The sequence below is a fragment of the Perna viridis genome, chromosome 3 (assembly GCF_037379345.1).
Source record: "Perna viridis isolate PV_CMFRI_1.1 ecotype Kerala chromosome 3, ASM3737934v1, whole genome shotgun sequence".
NCBI lineage: Eukaryota > Metazoa > Mollusca > Bivalvia > Mytilida > Mytilidae > Perna > Perna viridis.
The window spans coordinates 25887743-25903439 of record NC_142447.1 but is presented as its reverse complement, the minus strand read 5'-3'; the positions used below and the strand labels follow the sequence as shown (position 1 = coordinate 25903439).

Below are 15697 nucleotides of genomic sequence, written 5' to 3'. Positions count from 1 at the left end.
TTATATTTCAAAAGAAAAAATATTCTGCGACCATTGCTAATTCTGCAAGTTAAGATTTTGTAAAGATCGCTATGAATTTTCTGGCATAGCTGTGTGAATTCGTTGCCCAATAAAAGATTTAATTAAGTTAGTCTATTTTTAAAACTATTCCCTTGTCTTATTTTGTATTTTTTTTTTAAATTTGATTGTTTTATTTCTTCACATGCACTGCTAAAATATTCAAAAGTGAGCTGAGTGGAATAAAACATTTCTGATTTGCAAGTACCTGTTTTTTTTCTTGCAGATGACTGAACATTTGGCTGAAAATTATTAGAAACATTCAGGTATTAGAAAAGAATTTATTTATTGTCAAATAAATGATATGACAACAACGGGGAATAATCACGTGTGTCAATATAAATAATAGTATTTTATTTACAAAACGATAAACCACAATAATAATTGACACAATGTCAGTCCATTTGGCAAGTTTTTTTTTGTCAGTTTCACAAGATAATTTGCAGGACAATCTTGAGCACATATTACACGAGCATAATGCTTTTTCAATGTCTTCCTAGACTTCCTGTAGCACCTTCTCTGTGCAGCACATTCTATAATTTGGTAACCCGTAACTAAATGATTTGGAACAGTGGTCCAGTCTTTGGTCGAGGTGTTGATTTGATTTAGGACTAATGGTGATATACCATGTTCATATTTCCATACGCAAAAGGAGACATAAAAGAATGTGGGAAACCCTGAGGTCTTCCGAACTGGCTTCCATATATAGCTGCAGCGGCGGGAAATGTCACACCGATAGCAGGTGGAAGCATGGGTTTTGATGCCATTTTTAGTTTTTCTAGTTCTGCCTCGTGAAGTCTTTTAGCTTTTGCACGTCTATTCTGAAACCATATTTTAACTTGCGTTTCTGTTAAGTTCAAAGAAGCTGAAAATTCGGCTCTTTCTGCTATAGACAAATACTGCTTTTGGCGAAATTTTCTTTCAAGAGCTAACAACTGAGACGTGGTAAAAGGTGTTCTGGGTTTTCTGTTGGTCTTGTGTTTCCGTAAAGTACATTTCTGGGGATTTATTCTTCCTGGACTAGGAGGACCTGCAATAAATAAAAATAATAAGATACTAAAATTTCAATAACTATGGATCATCAGTCTCTGCTTGCTATATAGTAGCACTTGGAGGTCATGAATCCCAATAATGATCATTAACACTGCATTTACTTTATCGCAGGTTAGATAATGGTATTATTAACCAAATCAGTAACAGCAAATCAGAATATTGATAAGGCGCCTGGCTGTGAATTTCTGTTCGTTCGCAGGGGTCATCTGTTTCCCTTCTAAATAGCCAGTATTGCCTATTCATTACGATGCCATAGTAATCATGATGATAGAGAGAATTGTATTAGGAACATTTAATTAGACATGCATTATCTCACTATTTAGTCAACACGTAAATCTAAATTTATTAAAATTAATCGGCAGTAGCAATAATTGAGGAGGGGTGTTGAAACATATCAAGATATGTTACTGATACAGTAAATTGAACGACGAACGTGCATTACTGAGTGACACCGCGGACGGTTATTAACAGATTAACCATATCTAATTATCTTCGATGTATTGAACATTTTATCTTGATTCTATTAATTGGCAGCTATTTGGACCACGTGATTTACGAGTTCTTGGTTTCAATGACAGCATTAGTACTGAGATTTAAATATGACACGGGATATTTATGGTGCCTTTAGTTTCATAACTTGCCTCCTTGTCTTCAATCTTATCTCAACTAAGGTAGTTGGCAAATTATTTCCCTGCATCATCATATAATCATTTGTTTCAGCAAGAGAACTGATCAATTCCCGCCAAAAACGTGATGAATATAAATTACAGAGGGGTTCAACCTACAATATGGATTTGATCTTGTTTCTTGCATTCAACTTTAAATTGTTGAAAAATTCTGCGATTCTATTTTTCAGGCATTTAATATGAATTCATTTCAATTTTTGAAATAGGATAAATCATAACACATGCACAGTGTTTCCAATTTGTTCCGTAGATATATTTTTTTAAATTTGTTTTTGCACTTTTCGAATACAGTATTTAGAAAATTAAATACATTTGCACTTATATTTTTCAAATCTATTATTTATTCATTTCTTATGCTTTATCATCGTATAAAAAAAACGTAAGGCTTCTTATATGACGTGAAATTGTACTTTCAAATAATTATAATTTTCTGAAGCTCTTTTAATTTTAACCCACGAAAGATGTGTGTGGAGAACTGGAATCCTAGATAGAAAATATCAGTTAATATCTATAGAAGTTAGTACAGATAACATCAAAGAAGACAAGAAAAAAAGACTCCATCAATCATCATTACAGACCATTCAAATTAAGGCAATATCATTAAAAATACAACAACTCCATTTCTTTTCAATTTTATATGAAATATTCCTTCATATTTATGCCTGCAATGACTTTAATTTATTGGAATCTTCAGTCACAATTTTTCTATTAAGGCACGTTGTAAATTTACTTTCGCCTACTAAATTTTAAATGAGAAATAAATTTATATTTCATTTTCATATTTTTTTTCAGGCGTGAAATTGATGCACACTTGATTAGATATTTTAACCCATGTAATTTACTGAGATTTACAATTTTGAAATTGATGAAGATATTTACATAAATTATTGTGATATGTTTCTTGATTATTCTTAATGCGTAAAAAGCGTATTAAATTCTAAAGTCTGGTGTAAATTTGCAACAGACTTGATTTTTGTATACTTCATTACATTTCAAGGTTTCGCATAATTTAGTCTTCGATTTAAAGTTACAGACATTCATAGTATCAAATTCATGGTTTCGTCCACTTTTATCTTCTCTCAATGTTATATTATTTTTCGTTTTATTCGCGATTGTTTATCAATTATTATTTTAAAATTTAATTTTGTTTACAAATTACTCTATTTCATCTTTGAAATTCATACACTAAAACCAATTTGAATACTTTTATTTTGGTAAGAATTTGATATTAATATCAGGTTTCCTACACGACATTTCGACCTTTTCCAAAAATTTTAAAATAAGACAGTGAAGTATTTAAGCGTACTTAAATCAAATTTGATTGGATCAATTAATAATCTTTAATAACCCTTTTCATGTAGTAAATATGAACTTTTTTCAGTATATTTAAATATAATTAAATGCAGATGTAAACATAATAATAAAAGGAAGGGTGTTACAGTAATATAGATAAAGCGATTATAACTTTCTAAAATAAAAATATCTTATAAAATAATATCATATAAATTATGCACAATTTGAAAGTTTTTGGGCATTATTTTAAAAACAGGTAACACTACAAAGGTAAAACTACAAAGAGACAAGACAGGTGCGAATATTAATGAAAACATTAAAAAATAGCTGAAGGTATTATTGTTATCTCATCAGGAATACTAATGTATCTATTGTACTCCCTATAATCATCAATAATCACTCCATAGTCGCCTACAGAAATTTAAGTATTAAAAATCATTAACATTTTCATCGATTACATTGAAATTAATGTCCTTTAGATCCGTCAATTAGTTTTCTGTGTACAGATAAAAGATTTTACAAATGGATTACATCAATTAATTATGTTCTTTAACAATTCAAAATAAACAGGGAATGACAGTTTGGAAAATACGTTGCATATGATCTCCCGCCATTCGCTCACTAAATTAATTGTTTCAAAATAATTTTGAATTTTATTATATTAATCAGTAAAATGCCTGCAAAATTATATATTTTTTAGCTGCATAAAAGAAATTGATTATTTATATTTCATATTTAATTATATTTTCCGAACTGTTTTTTTCTTAATTTCAAATTCGTTAATGATAATTACATTAAAAACTACGGCAGTTCATTTATTGAAGATTAATATTAAATTTAGGATTTCTTAACAAAAATGTTATTGATATTTACTTTGTTAATAATTCTTATTGTCAGAAGATGGGTACTTCTCTTAAAAACTATGATATTTTCAAATGATATCCTAGGAATATCAACGTCTTATCATGGACCTATAACAAAATTATAGGTCTGTGGGATTGAATTCATCACAACTAGCTTTTTTAACTTTTAAAACCCTATTATACGGTGGTCAATGCCGATAGACTCTATTTATAACCAGCACATATTACTTTTGGGTTTGCGTTATCTGTTCTCCATCTATTTATAAGAATAAACCTTCACTATGAACATCATGAATGTTTATAGGAGATCCTTTTATCAGTTATTGTCCCCTTTATTTACCTTTTGGCGGAGACAGCCCTGAAGTTGACAACCATGGGAATGAAGCTGTACTGTAAAAGTTCTGCCACCGGCCTTCTCCAGGATGGGGTATTGCACCGTTTCTACACAATGATTGTTTGTTTAAAATGTCATCCATGCTAAAAGGTCCCATTGAAGCGCTGGGAATTCTAGGTTGTTCCTGCAAACTGTCATCAGAACTCACAGAATTCGGAGAGTCCGTATTATCTCTCTCATTATTAGAGGGTCCCTTCTCAGACATAATTGAATCCACACTGAATTTTAATACTTGTTTTTGTACCGTCGGTGGCGACATTTTAGCACTTTGATTTTCTGTAGATTTTTCAGTCATATTCTCAAGATTTAATAATTCTGTATTCTCTGAAGATTTTGAAGATGCTGACAGTTTACTAAAAGCCGAATTATCACTCGAAGAAAACGGTACCGGTTGCATTATTACTCATCAGTAAAAATCTCTTTTTTCAGACAAAAACTTTAAAATTGCAGAAGCACACTTAGAGCAAGTCACTTTAAGTCACAAAAGTCTGAAGTTAACTTTCTATCTATCTAAAAACAAATGTAACCATTCAGAATCACTTCCAAAGTTTTATGACCCATTAGTATTCCATCGGAAATGACGACAGCCAATCAGCGACGAGCTTTTAGTGAGACTACAAATTGGTGTGTAATGGCGTATAAATTACCATCTTTTCATTGGAAACTGTTGAAAGTCATTCATGTGTGTCGAGATGGTGTGTGTTAGCAAACAGAAGATAATTTGAAATACTTTGGTGGGTGATATTCAAATAAATTAGATCAAAGTACATTTCAGTAGCGGTGACAAAAGGAAGATCATCTATCACCTCGGGTTATGAAATGGAGTATATCATTATCACACTTTTGAAGCCACTTTATTTAAAGGTAGATTAATTTAGATGATCTTAAAGTGACTCTTGTTATTTGCCCCTATTAAAAATGATCAATTACCCTTGGTTTAATATTTCACTAATTGCTTATTATGCTTAGTATCATAGATGTCATTTGAAGGAACGGTTGAAGTCACTGTCGGGAGTAACAGGCGCCGATATAGAATAGAGATGGAATATCCATATCAAAAATCAACATCAAGAAAAGCGTTTGAGAAGATGAAATATTGCCTTCCTCTCACCCCTTGGGACTCTCGCTTTGATTTTTATTAAATAGACAACAAAATAGTAATCTATAAATTAAAGCCTTTTTGAATCTTCGCCTCGAATTTCAAAACCGCAATTACATACCTATTACCAACTAATTCATTATGGACCCTTTAACATTGAAATATATATGCATTATATGTTTTCTTTAACGTGTGAAGGTGTTTCCATCCTTTTCGTCAACTTCAGACTTAATTATTCTGAAGATTTATCATTTTCAAATTGATACATCTAAAATTATTTAATTAATTGTTTAAGATATATGAAGAATAACCTTTCAGAAAACTGGATAAGCTATAAATTAAAATAACATGAATTACTTTATTCCTGCACATATCTCTTATTTTTTGTAATTTTTGGGTCACGGAAATTGATTGTACGATTAATATCAAATTAAGAAGTTGAAATATTATCTTTTTTAAAGAACATTTTATGTCACAAACTGTTTTCTCCAACATAAATTAATGTTTTGTGTTTTAATAGATTCTTTATTTCGCTAGTGGTGAAAAAAGATATTATTTTCGTTTCACTTTTTTTTATGAAAAATGAAGCAGCTTAATATTTATTCTTGGTATGACAGAAAAAGAAACTGGAAACGCGAGTTAATTCTGAATCATCCATCTCTTTGACATTTTCATTTTTGCCATGCAAGACGTATTCGTACACTTTATAAATTAAATAAAAGCTATACCTATATGTTATAGTCACTATTAAGTTTACTTCTCAGTTGCAAAACTGTTTAAAAGTAAATGCATGTATTCTCCATAAATTAGAACTTTGAGGTACTGACCGATTTATGAAGCTGTGCTTCAAGTCTTGCTGATAGTATAGTTATATTTAAATAAATCTGCGAAATTTTGTCTTATGATAAATATACGTATATATGAAGATACAGCTGTGGCTTATATTTCGAAACATTGAGAACACACCGCATGCTTCTTACTGCATGTCAGATAAATATGTTTTGATACCATGTAAATATTTCAATGGATATATGGTCAAATTAAACCGTAGCCAGAATTTTCTAACAAGAAAATTAATAACTAGTTACTTTCGGGTTGGGTGCTGTTCGAATCTAAGCATACAGTGGGGTTGAATTTTTGCCATGATCATTATCCGTGTTTTAAATAAACATTCATTATATATTCATGTATAGCATATAATGTCATCATCTGGCCCGCCAGTACAGCAAAATGTAGATACACGCGAATATTTACGGTTAAGACAACGTTGTTTGTTCGTTTTTTTTCTTGTTCGCCTAACGTCTTTAACTTGATGTATGAAGTTCATGATTGATAATAGCTGACTCCGTGTCGAGAAAAAAACCATGGCCATTTACCTATGAGAGAAACAATTGGTAAGAAATAGAAAAAAATACTTTAAAATGGAATTTGCATTGTTGCCAATTGCAATATATGAGTAATGATTCAAAAAGTAAAAAAAAAGATGCACGAAAGTGTTTTCGGAGGCGAATGATGATCATGAGTGGGGAATTAAAAGTTTTTGGGATTAGTAAATAGTTACTTAGCTTACATACAAGGAATAAGAAACATGTAGCAATTTTAAAGAAAAAAATGTGATGAGGAAATGTATTTCGAATCAAGTGAGAGAATAAAAAATGTATCGTTTCAGGAAATAAATGGTGAATCGTTGGATAATATATGGGATAATCGGAAAAAAAGAAAGGAATACCGATACGCAGAGGTAGGGGAAAATTGTAAAAAGGAAAGACTTAATGAAACGCTGAGAAATAAGGGAAGGAGAATACCAGTGAATCATTGAGGTTTGGGGGAATGGGTAAAAGGGGAAAATGTTGCATAGGGGAACGGAGAATGATGTTGAATCAGAAGAGAGAACAAATATCCATGTGAAAAAAATTGGCGAATCCAAAATATGGAATATGTGGCGAATCTCTAACAAAAATTGTATTTCAATGGACATAAAATTTATGTATTGACAAATTTATATTTGTCCTTAATTATCTAAACCCCCAAAATGGACATGGTTATGCCAAGATCAGTATATAATTGATCTGTTTTCCCCCAAATTGTAAAATGAAAATTGTAACTAGATGTTTTAGTTGAAAAATAGACAGTATCTGACCATTACCTTCAGCACTTTGCGACATTGGAAAAAAGATCCCAGACTCGGAAAAACAGTGTGTTACTCTTGTTTCTTTAGGTCACAATTTACCTTGTGTATCGAAATACTTGTTTTCAAAAGGCATCATATGCCAATTGTGAAAATGAACAAATGTCGACAGTAAAAATGAGACTTACGATATAACTACTCTGATGACAGTGATATGGAATAGAAAATATAAATGATAACTGTAATATATGAACCTAATCTGATTTTTTCTTAATTTTTCTTAAACACGAACCGATGACTATAAAGGCATATGTAGACAAATTATTTTTTCACTCATGCGGTTATAATACTTGTTCATTAAGCAATATAGAATTAACCTCGATATATTCAAAGAATAAACAAAAATATATCATTCTATTAAAAGAACGGAATTTAAGACAGCCAATTTTGTCAGTCACTTATAAAGAGACATGGCACAGAAAAGTTTATAATATTAGTAATTAGAAAACACGCTTCAGAAATTAAGATACGCAACAGATTTGCTATGCGTTTTATTTTTTTTGCGAATGTAAACTGCTTTTTTGAGACTTTATCTGTGTTAGAATGAAAAAAAAACCAAAAACATCGACATCACATTAACGCTTGAATAACGACCAACAATTGAATCATAGCATTTAAGGTTAAGGTAATTTTGCTAAATAAGCCAATTTATATCACTACTCCATAAATAACTGTTTACACGGTAATAATCGGAGTTGTCACTTTTTCAATCAGAACTATCAAATAATTGAGAAAAATATCCTATTTCGACCCATTAGATTTTTATCTTGTAACTAACTTCTAATGTGATTACAGATACATTGATCATGATAATGTTAACTGTGGTGTTAAGACCCCGAGGCGACAGCCGAGTGATCGAGATCAAATAATTAATTGCGATAAATCTCCTAAATATGGTACTGTTCCTGTATCCGCGATTTCAAATTTTATAGCCAATATCATTCCGTATTGAAAATTCGAGTTTTCCCGATAACTTTATGTAAAATGTTTAATATTCAAGTACTTGCTTGAAGGAAATATGCACCATATAGCAGGAGAAATTCCCTGTAATCCGCGGGGGCCAATTATTTACTATAATATTGATGATGACTATTGTGGATAATTGGTACAATTATAATATCTATCGATTCAATCTTCATTTAACACATTAAATAGAATTAAACAGTTCTCTTTACATAGGAAATTAATTTCTTCCGACATGCGATTAAAGTCTTCATGTATATTGATATTAGCCTGATATTTTACAATAATTACATATAATAGATTTATTTATTTTATGTGATTATGGGTAATAAATTGATGCACGCGCCAATAATAATAAACCTTTACAAGTTTAACCCTAAATTGTAATTACAAATTAAAGCAAAGCGTTGTTGTCACGCAACATCAGAATCATTTGGACGCTTGATTGTCATATAATGATCGAAACGGTCCGGACTGCCGGGAAGATATATAATTCTGCCACTGTATCGGGTTCGTACTCTTTATCAAAATCATTTTGTCAATTAAAGATAATAATTAAATGAATCATTTTACGCACTTTCAATTATTTGCTCGTTAACAAAGTTAATTTCCATAAAAGCATAAGTTTGCGTCAGACAGGGTGGTTCATACAAAACATTATGTTCAAAATCAAACTGATTTCATTAATTATAAAAAAACCCATATATATTTATACCTCGTTCTTTAAAATCATATGTCATAACAATGAGATATAGCACCAAAAGTCGTTTAAGCCCATATGTACACCCATACCTTAGTTAATGTCAATTGTCTTCGTTTAAATATTGGAAGTATTCTTCAATGTAACTATTTTTAACTGTTCACCAACTCCTTAACTACAGCAGATATTATTTATATATAGATGTAATTCATCACCCCTTAACATGCACACCTGTAAAACACTTTTGTTCAGTAATGCATCTTTTGCGAAACAAGTGTCAGAGATTTAAATTAACCGTGTAATTGTAATAAGATACAATAACGTTCATCATTTTGTTGCACGCGAATCTAATCGTCTGCCAATTACCGGAAACGGAAGCAGATTCTTGGTTCAGGTAGTTCAGATACCTGGCGTACCGCCGTCACAATTAAAATCTAATAAAACAGTTCTGTATGCATCATTTCCATTTTATATTTCAGGGTTCCATAACAAAAGAAAGATTTCCGTTACAAATAATTCTTATTTTGAAACGAAAATCAATGTTGTACTTTTTAAGGTGTATGATGTTTGAAGTTAAGATCAAATGGGTAAAGGTTCAATTTGTTCGTTTTAAAAGGTGTAATACAGAATCCAAGATATCATCACTGATTGATAAAAAATGTATAGTATTTTTTGGGGTGTATAACATTTTACGAAATTTGCACGATTCTTACAAAGACTGCTACTTAATTTGTTCGTTTTAAGGTATATCACTGGAGCTAATGTGTGAATAGGTTCATGTAAATGCTTAATTTTATCATTAGCAATATTAAACTTGTCATGCCATTAAGAATTATAAATCAGCTATTTACAAGAAATCAGTACATGAATAGACCATATGCAAAAAATATGACGTATCAATATAAAAAAAGCCACAAGTTATTCTATACACGAATATATTTATATTTAAAATGACCAACGTCTGAATTCTAAATAGTCCTAGAACTAATAATATATCAACGCACCTGACTTTCACCAACGATTTATTATTACGCATAGTAGAACACAGAAGAAGCGAGAATAAGGCAGCGAAGTAGAACTTTTTACACGGATACTGATGTTACCAAAAACTACAAAACAAAAGTAGTTTATGATTCTGAACTGATTTTATTATAAATTTTCATGTTCTTGTTAATTAACATGCTTGGAATTGAACAAATATTTTGAAATACCAGAAAAATAGCTTGAATGTTGATATTTCCTAATTATATTTTGCATTCAATGAAATGTTGGCAAAAACTACCGAAACATCAAAATAAAATTCAGAGAAATTTCAATCCAAGTTTATGACCAAAATGTAGAAACAGGAATTTGCACACAGTAGACATCATATTCCTTCATGTTACATATAATTACACGTATAAATTTGAAGATAAAGATGAAGTGACAACACAAAAAAAAATAAAGTACTTGCAGCAGGAACTCGATCTCACGGAATTGCATCAGGTACCCAGGAAGGGTAAGCATGCTCCGTCAGCGACACCCGTTACAACTTAAGGGAGTAAAATCGAGCAAATGTCAAGTTAAGATGGTAGTTAGTCCGGTAAGACTGATATTTCACTAAAGATATCTGATATGCACACATCAAGTGTGAAACGCATGCTCAACAGGCTGAAGATGTACATATGTAATTGGTATTTACCACTAAGAAAAGGGAAATTCACACTGGAAAATCAAAATCATTACGTTTGTCATGAAGTTTCAATTTCAAACGTCCTATATCATCCATCATGTATCGATCAAGGGCTGTGTATAAAGCAGATGAAGGTGTACCAGTTGCCTCTTTAAATTCAAGTTCATTCGGCAGACCAAACGTAAGTAATCATGAAAAATAAGGATTATTCGGAGATACTGCGTGATCTTCACTGGCATTGAAGGACTGGGCTTGCCATTTCACCTTTTTTGGTTAGTAGCCCTTGTAATAGCACATCTTCATTCGAAAATAGACACAGATTGGCTAAGAATGTGGAACAATTTTCCCATAAGTATTCCAAAAGTCTGTTGGAAAACTTGTCCTCCAAATACGACAAGGAATTTCAACATTTGAACAAATTCAACACAGAGTACCTCTGGTTAAAATCCGAACTTTTCCACAAAAATGCATTTTCCTTGCCTATATCTACATATACGTACATTCTAGTCCCCTGATCAATAAGAAAACGTAGGACTGATTGTAGTTTGTCATGTTGAAGTATGGGGTACAATTTAGAAAAATCTAGTTTTTATACTATTTCAGAAGGTAAGGCTACCAGATGAAAGACACTGTAGATATTTTAATTTTTTTTTAATAGGTATGTGTCTCAGACCACCTGTAGAGTAAGCTTTATCACATTGACTCTTGAGGCAACTTCACTTCTGTAAGTAAAATGATAAAGAGTTTTGAAAGGGGTTTTAAAATTTGTGTTCTTGACCAAAACATACCATTCTATGGTTATTTGAGAAATTTTGGCATCCAATAAGCAAAAGGGAAAACCATATTTTCATCCCGGGATACAGTTATGCAAACAAAGCCAGAACAGACACGTTATTGTTTGTTTTGTCCTTTTAAGGTATATACAGTACTAGTCAGTACTTGCAAGTTACAATAAGGATATTTAATTCATTTTCGCTAGACTTGCTACAAGTCTTTCAGTAGTATATGGGTTCTTTTGAATTAATATAATTAATGTCAAATATTCATTCTTTATCCATCTGTAGCTTATTGAAACTGGATAGAAGAGATACTTCTAAGTGGTCACATATGATAGTATTTGCTGCTAAGTAGAAAATATTGGTGTTGTAATTTCAATGTGGACACTATAATTTGTGAACCAAATATCTATTATTTCGAATACCTTTGTAAAGAACTAGGCTTATTAAAAACCAATCAAAACAAAACAAAAATAAAATTAAAAAAGAAATACTATTGCCAATGTCCATCGTCGTCTTACTCGTCCATCGTCATTAACAATTCTTCGAAACTCTTCTCCTCTGAAACTATTTGACCAATTAGAAACAAACTTGGTATGAATGTTTCTTAGGGTATTCTGCATAGAACAAATGTGGGGATTTGTGATCTGTCGAAAAACGTGTTTGCCGTTAGTAAAAATAGAACAAAAGGGTCAGGCAAAAGTTTTCAAAAATATCTCCCAAACCGTTTGGTTTAGCAAAATTCCGCCTACGGGGTAAAAGTGTTTAGCACAATGAGATCTGGTCAAATTTTCGTGAAAATCTGTTAAGCCATATTGGAGTTGTTGCTTTTTTCTACGTTTTTTTTCGTTTTTTGTAGTGTCATTTTTTTGCAATAAAATAGAAATGTACCAGGGTGCACAAAGAGAAGGAAATATTTTAGATATTTTAAATTAACAGGGTTCTTATTTACCTGGTATATGCAATATCCCAAAGTTCCTTTGAATTTGATGAAGACATTTTGAGTTGTTTTCCAGAAACTTATATATTACAGGAATGAAAATTGACAATTGTGTCCCTGACTGCAAACAAAATTTCCCGAAAATCAGTAGTGTTTTAATTTATCTGGTATGTAACGATACCCAAGAGTTCATTTCATTCAGATGTAAACTGTTTAAGTTAATGTCTGGAATCCTCATTTTTATGCACAAATGTAAAATTGTTTTGGCATACTTGACCTTGACCATAACTTTTCCAAAATCAGTAGGCGTCTCACTTATCTGGCATGTAACCATATCCTAACGTTTGGTGTGAAACAGAGGTAAACTTTTAGAATTTGTCCGGAAACCTCAATTTTCGGAAAAAATACGATTTTTGGCCTCTATGAACTTGAACGAAGTTTCCCCAAATCAATAGGAATCTCACTTACCTGGGATGTAACAATATCCTAAAATTTCGTTTAAATCAGATATAAACTTTTCCAGTTATCATCCGGAAACCAATGTTGACAAGGTTCAGTCAAATTCGGACTAGGGTATGATGTTCAGCATGTGGATTTGTTTAGCCATGTTGGAGATTTTGCCATTCTTCTCACACCTTTTTGCTATTTGTAATGTTATTACTTCTCGTTGAAACTATTGGACAAAATTAATGAAAATTGATATGATTGTTCCTTTAGTATGAGCGTTAGGAATTTTTTATCAAAGGCATGGTCGCCTATCGAATCAGGTAAGCAATTCAAGCTCTTTAAAGCCTCAAGTTTTAATTGAAATATCCCCAAAGTTGGATGATAAACCACAGAGAAAAGATAGAATTCTCTAAGATCAATTAGTCGATCAACTGATAACATAATGTAAAAAACAGTCACCAACCAAGTTCCTGGGTTGAGGTAGATTTCTAAATTATTATGACAAAGATAAAATATTAAAAAAAATGTTTAGTTCATGCATAAATCTGGGCTTTTTACCAATTTTGAAAGACTGAAATATGTCCTTGAAAATTATCGATATCAGCTACTCATTTTGTCTTTCTTCTAAAATGGTACAATTGCATCTTACCAGTGATCCCAAGATTTAATGGATTCAAGTAGCCCAATTTGTTTTCGAAAACAAACTGGTTTTCATAACTTTTTCCTCGTCCTTTGTTTCTAATGACTTTCAATTCCCTTGAGATACACAATTTTATTGTTGAATTTCACTTTCGTCTATTGTGAGTATGAAAACATACCAAAAAAGTATCTCAAGAGGGAACTTTATTATAGAAGAATTTCAATTCCGATTTGTTAATTTTCCTTTCATCTACTATAACATTTCATTTGACCCATTTATGGATTTTCACCTGTTTGCTTATACTTTATTCGAGAGCTAACCGATGTGACAAAGACTGATTGTATCTTGCAAATCGTCTAACGTATAAGCTTTGACCGAATGGTCGAATTAACTGGATATTTAAGTCACAACTAAGAAAGTTCTACAACCACCGCTGTAAACCTGTCGACTGATAAGGTTAGTTCATTCCAACGACGGGTACAAATTATTTAACTTTTAATTTGGCGACCTGTTAATAAAAAGAGCTTTTCGCCAAAATTTTCACAAATAGTGAACGCTTATTGTACAAGTGCATCAATGTCATGTTACCTGTGATTAGTTGACTCTGGTTTGCTTATTTATTTTAAGCCGGTTTTCTGTTGTTTTTTTTATTTCGGTTCCTGTATGGTTTTTTTTTTGGCGTTTCCTTTGTAATGTGTTTGTTCTTTTATCTACGGATAAGCTTATAAGAACTATGAGACAATGCGAGACTGTACTAAGCACTGTTTTAGTTATTATACAGCACAAACATTTATACGAATAACGTTTTTGATTTGAAGCGGGCCACATGACGTTAGTTTTAATACAATGAAACGTTTGTGACATCACAGCACAATTCAATCAATGCATTTTCAATGCGATAAAGAACGGTTGCATTGTCATCGTCTGAATATAGCTGAAATATTGCTGCTCGGACGTTAAACCCCAACAAACAAACAAACAAACAAACAGTGTAGAATGAACAATAATTTACAGCACCCACAGGGAAAAACAAATTTGTAGTTGTGAATCTAAAATACTCTTTTAATAGTGAATAGCCTGAACATGAATCTATGAAATTTATTATTCGAAGTAAAATTAAATCATTCTTACAAGCAAAACCTTAATTTTAAATAATCTTTATGTAAAAGGAGTTTGCAACAACACCACGTAAACAACAGAAACCAAATAGAAAAGAAAACAAATTCAAGTACAAAAAAAAAAAAACAAAATATGTTTTAGAAGTGTAAACAGTATAAGAGGTTAAATGATACTTGATTGTTTGTAAATATGTCTACTTTTTAGATGATTCAACTTTTTCCAAATAAGTTGTGAACAAAATAAGTAACAAGTGTTAGCAAGTTATCAATGATTATTACAATTTGTAGAAACATTTTACGTCTTATCGAAATTGCTACCTTGAATTTTATGCTGTAACACCATTACTAGGTCAAAAGAATTTATGCATCCGTAATAACACTGTGCAGATCATCTTCATGCAGAGTCCAATCTTTGCTTAATTTTCCCCATTAGTTTATTTTCATTAGAAACATATTTCACACTGTGGTGGTGCCAAGTGGTAGTGTTCTGAAAAGCACGAAAAATTTTACAGCTAATAAAATCATACATAAAATGCTATTATTTAAAAGAAACTAATTTGACAATGACAAGCACCAATTATACATGCAGAGCTATTAGCCGAGGTTCAAAGCGTAGTCAGTGTATCGGGTAACGCACGATTGACGAGTTGAGTCCGCCTTTGTGGACACTCAGACGCTCTGGTCTGCCGATACACACCCCTAAACTTGTTATCTTTTTATTTTGCTGTAATTTTGGCAAATGACTTCAATCTTTTCTCCTATCTCGACGCATTTCGTTACGCCGTTCAAATGTGAAATGCATTACGAA

At 31.5% G+C, this 15697-nt stretch overlaps 1 protein-coding gene across 1 annotated transcript; it reads right to left on the bottom strand.

The window, feature by feature from the left end:
- Positions 1-324: 324 nt before the first annotated feature.
- LOC148621604 (homeobox protein MSX-2-like) lies at positions 325-4906 on the bottom strand. The gene is made up of 2 exons (XM_088576151.1): positions 4293-4906; positions 325-1087 (listed from the first exon to the last, which is right to left on the bottom strand). Exons 1-2 carry the CDS (start codon positions 4741-4743, stop codon positions 669-671), a joined length of 870 nt encoding a protein of 289 aa, XP_088432277.1. The 5' UTR covers positions 4744-4906; the 3' UTR covers positions 325-668.
- Positions 4907-15697: the final 10791 nt, after the last annotated feature.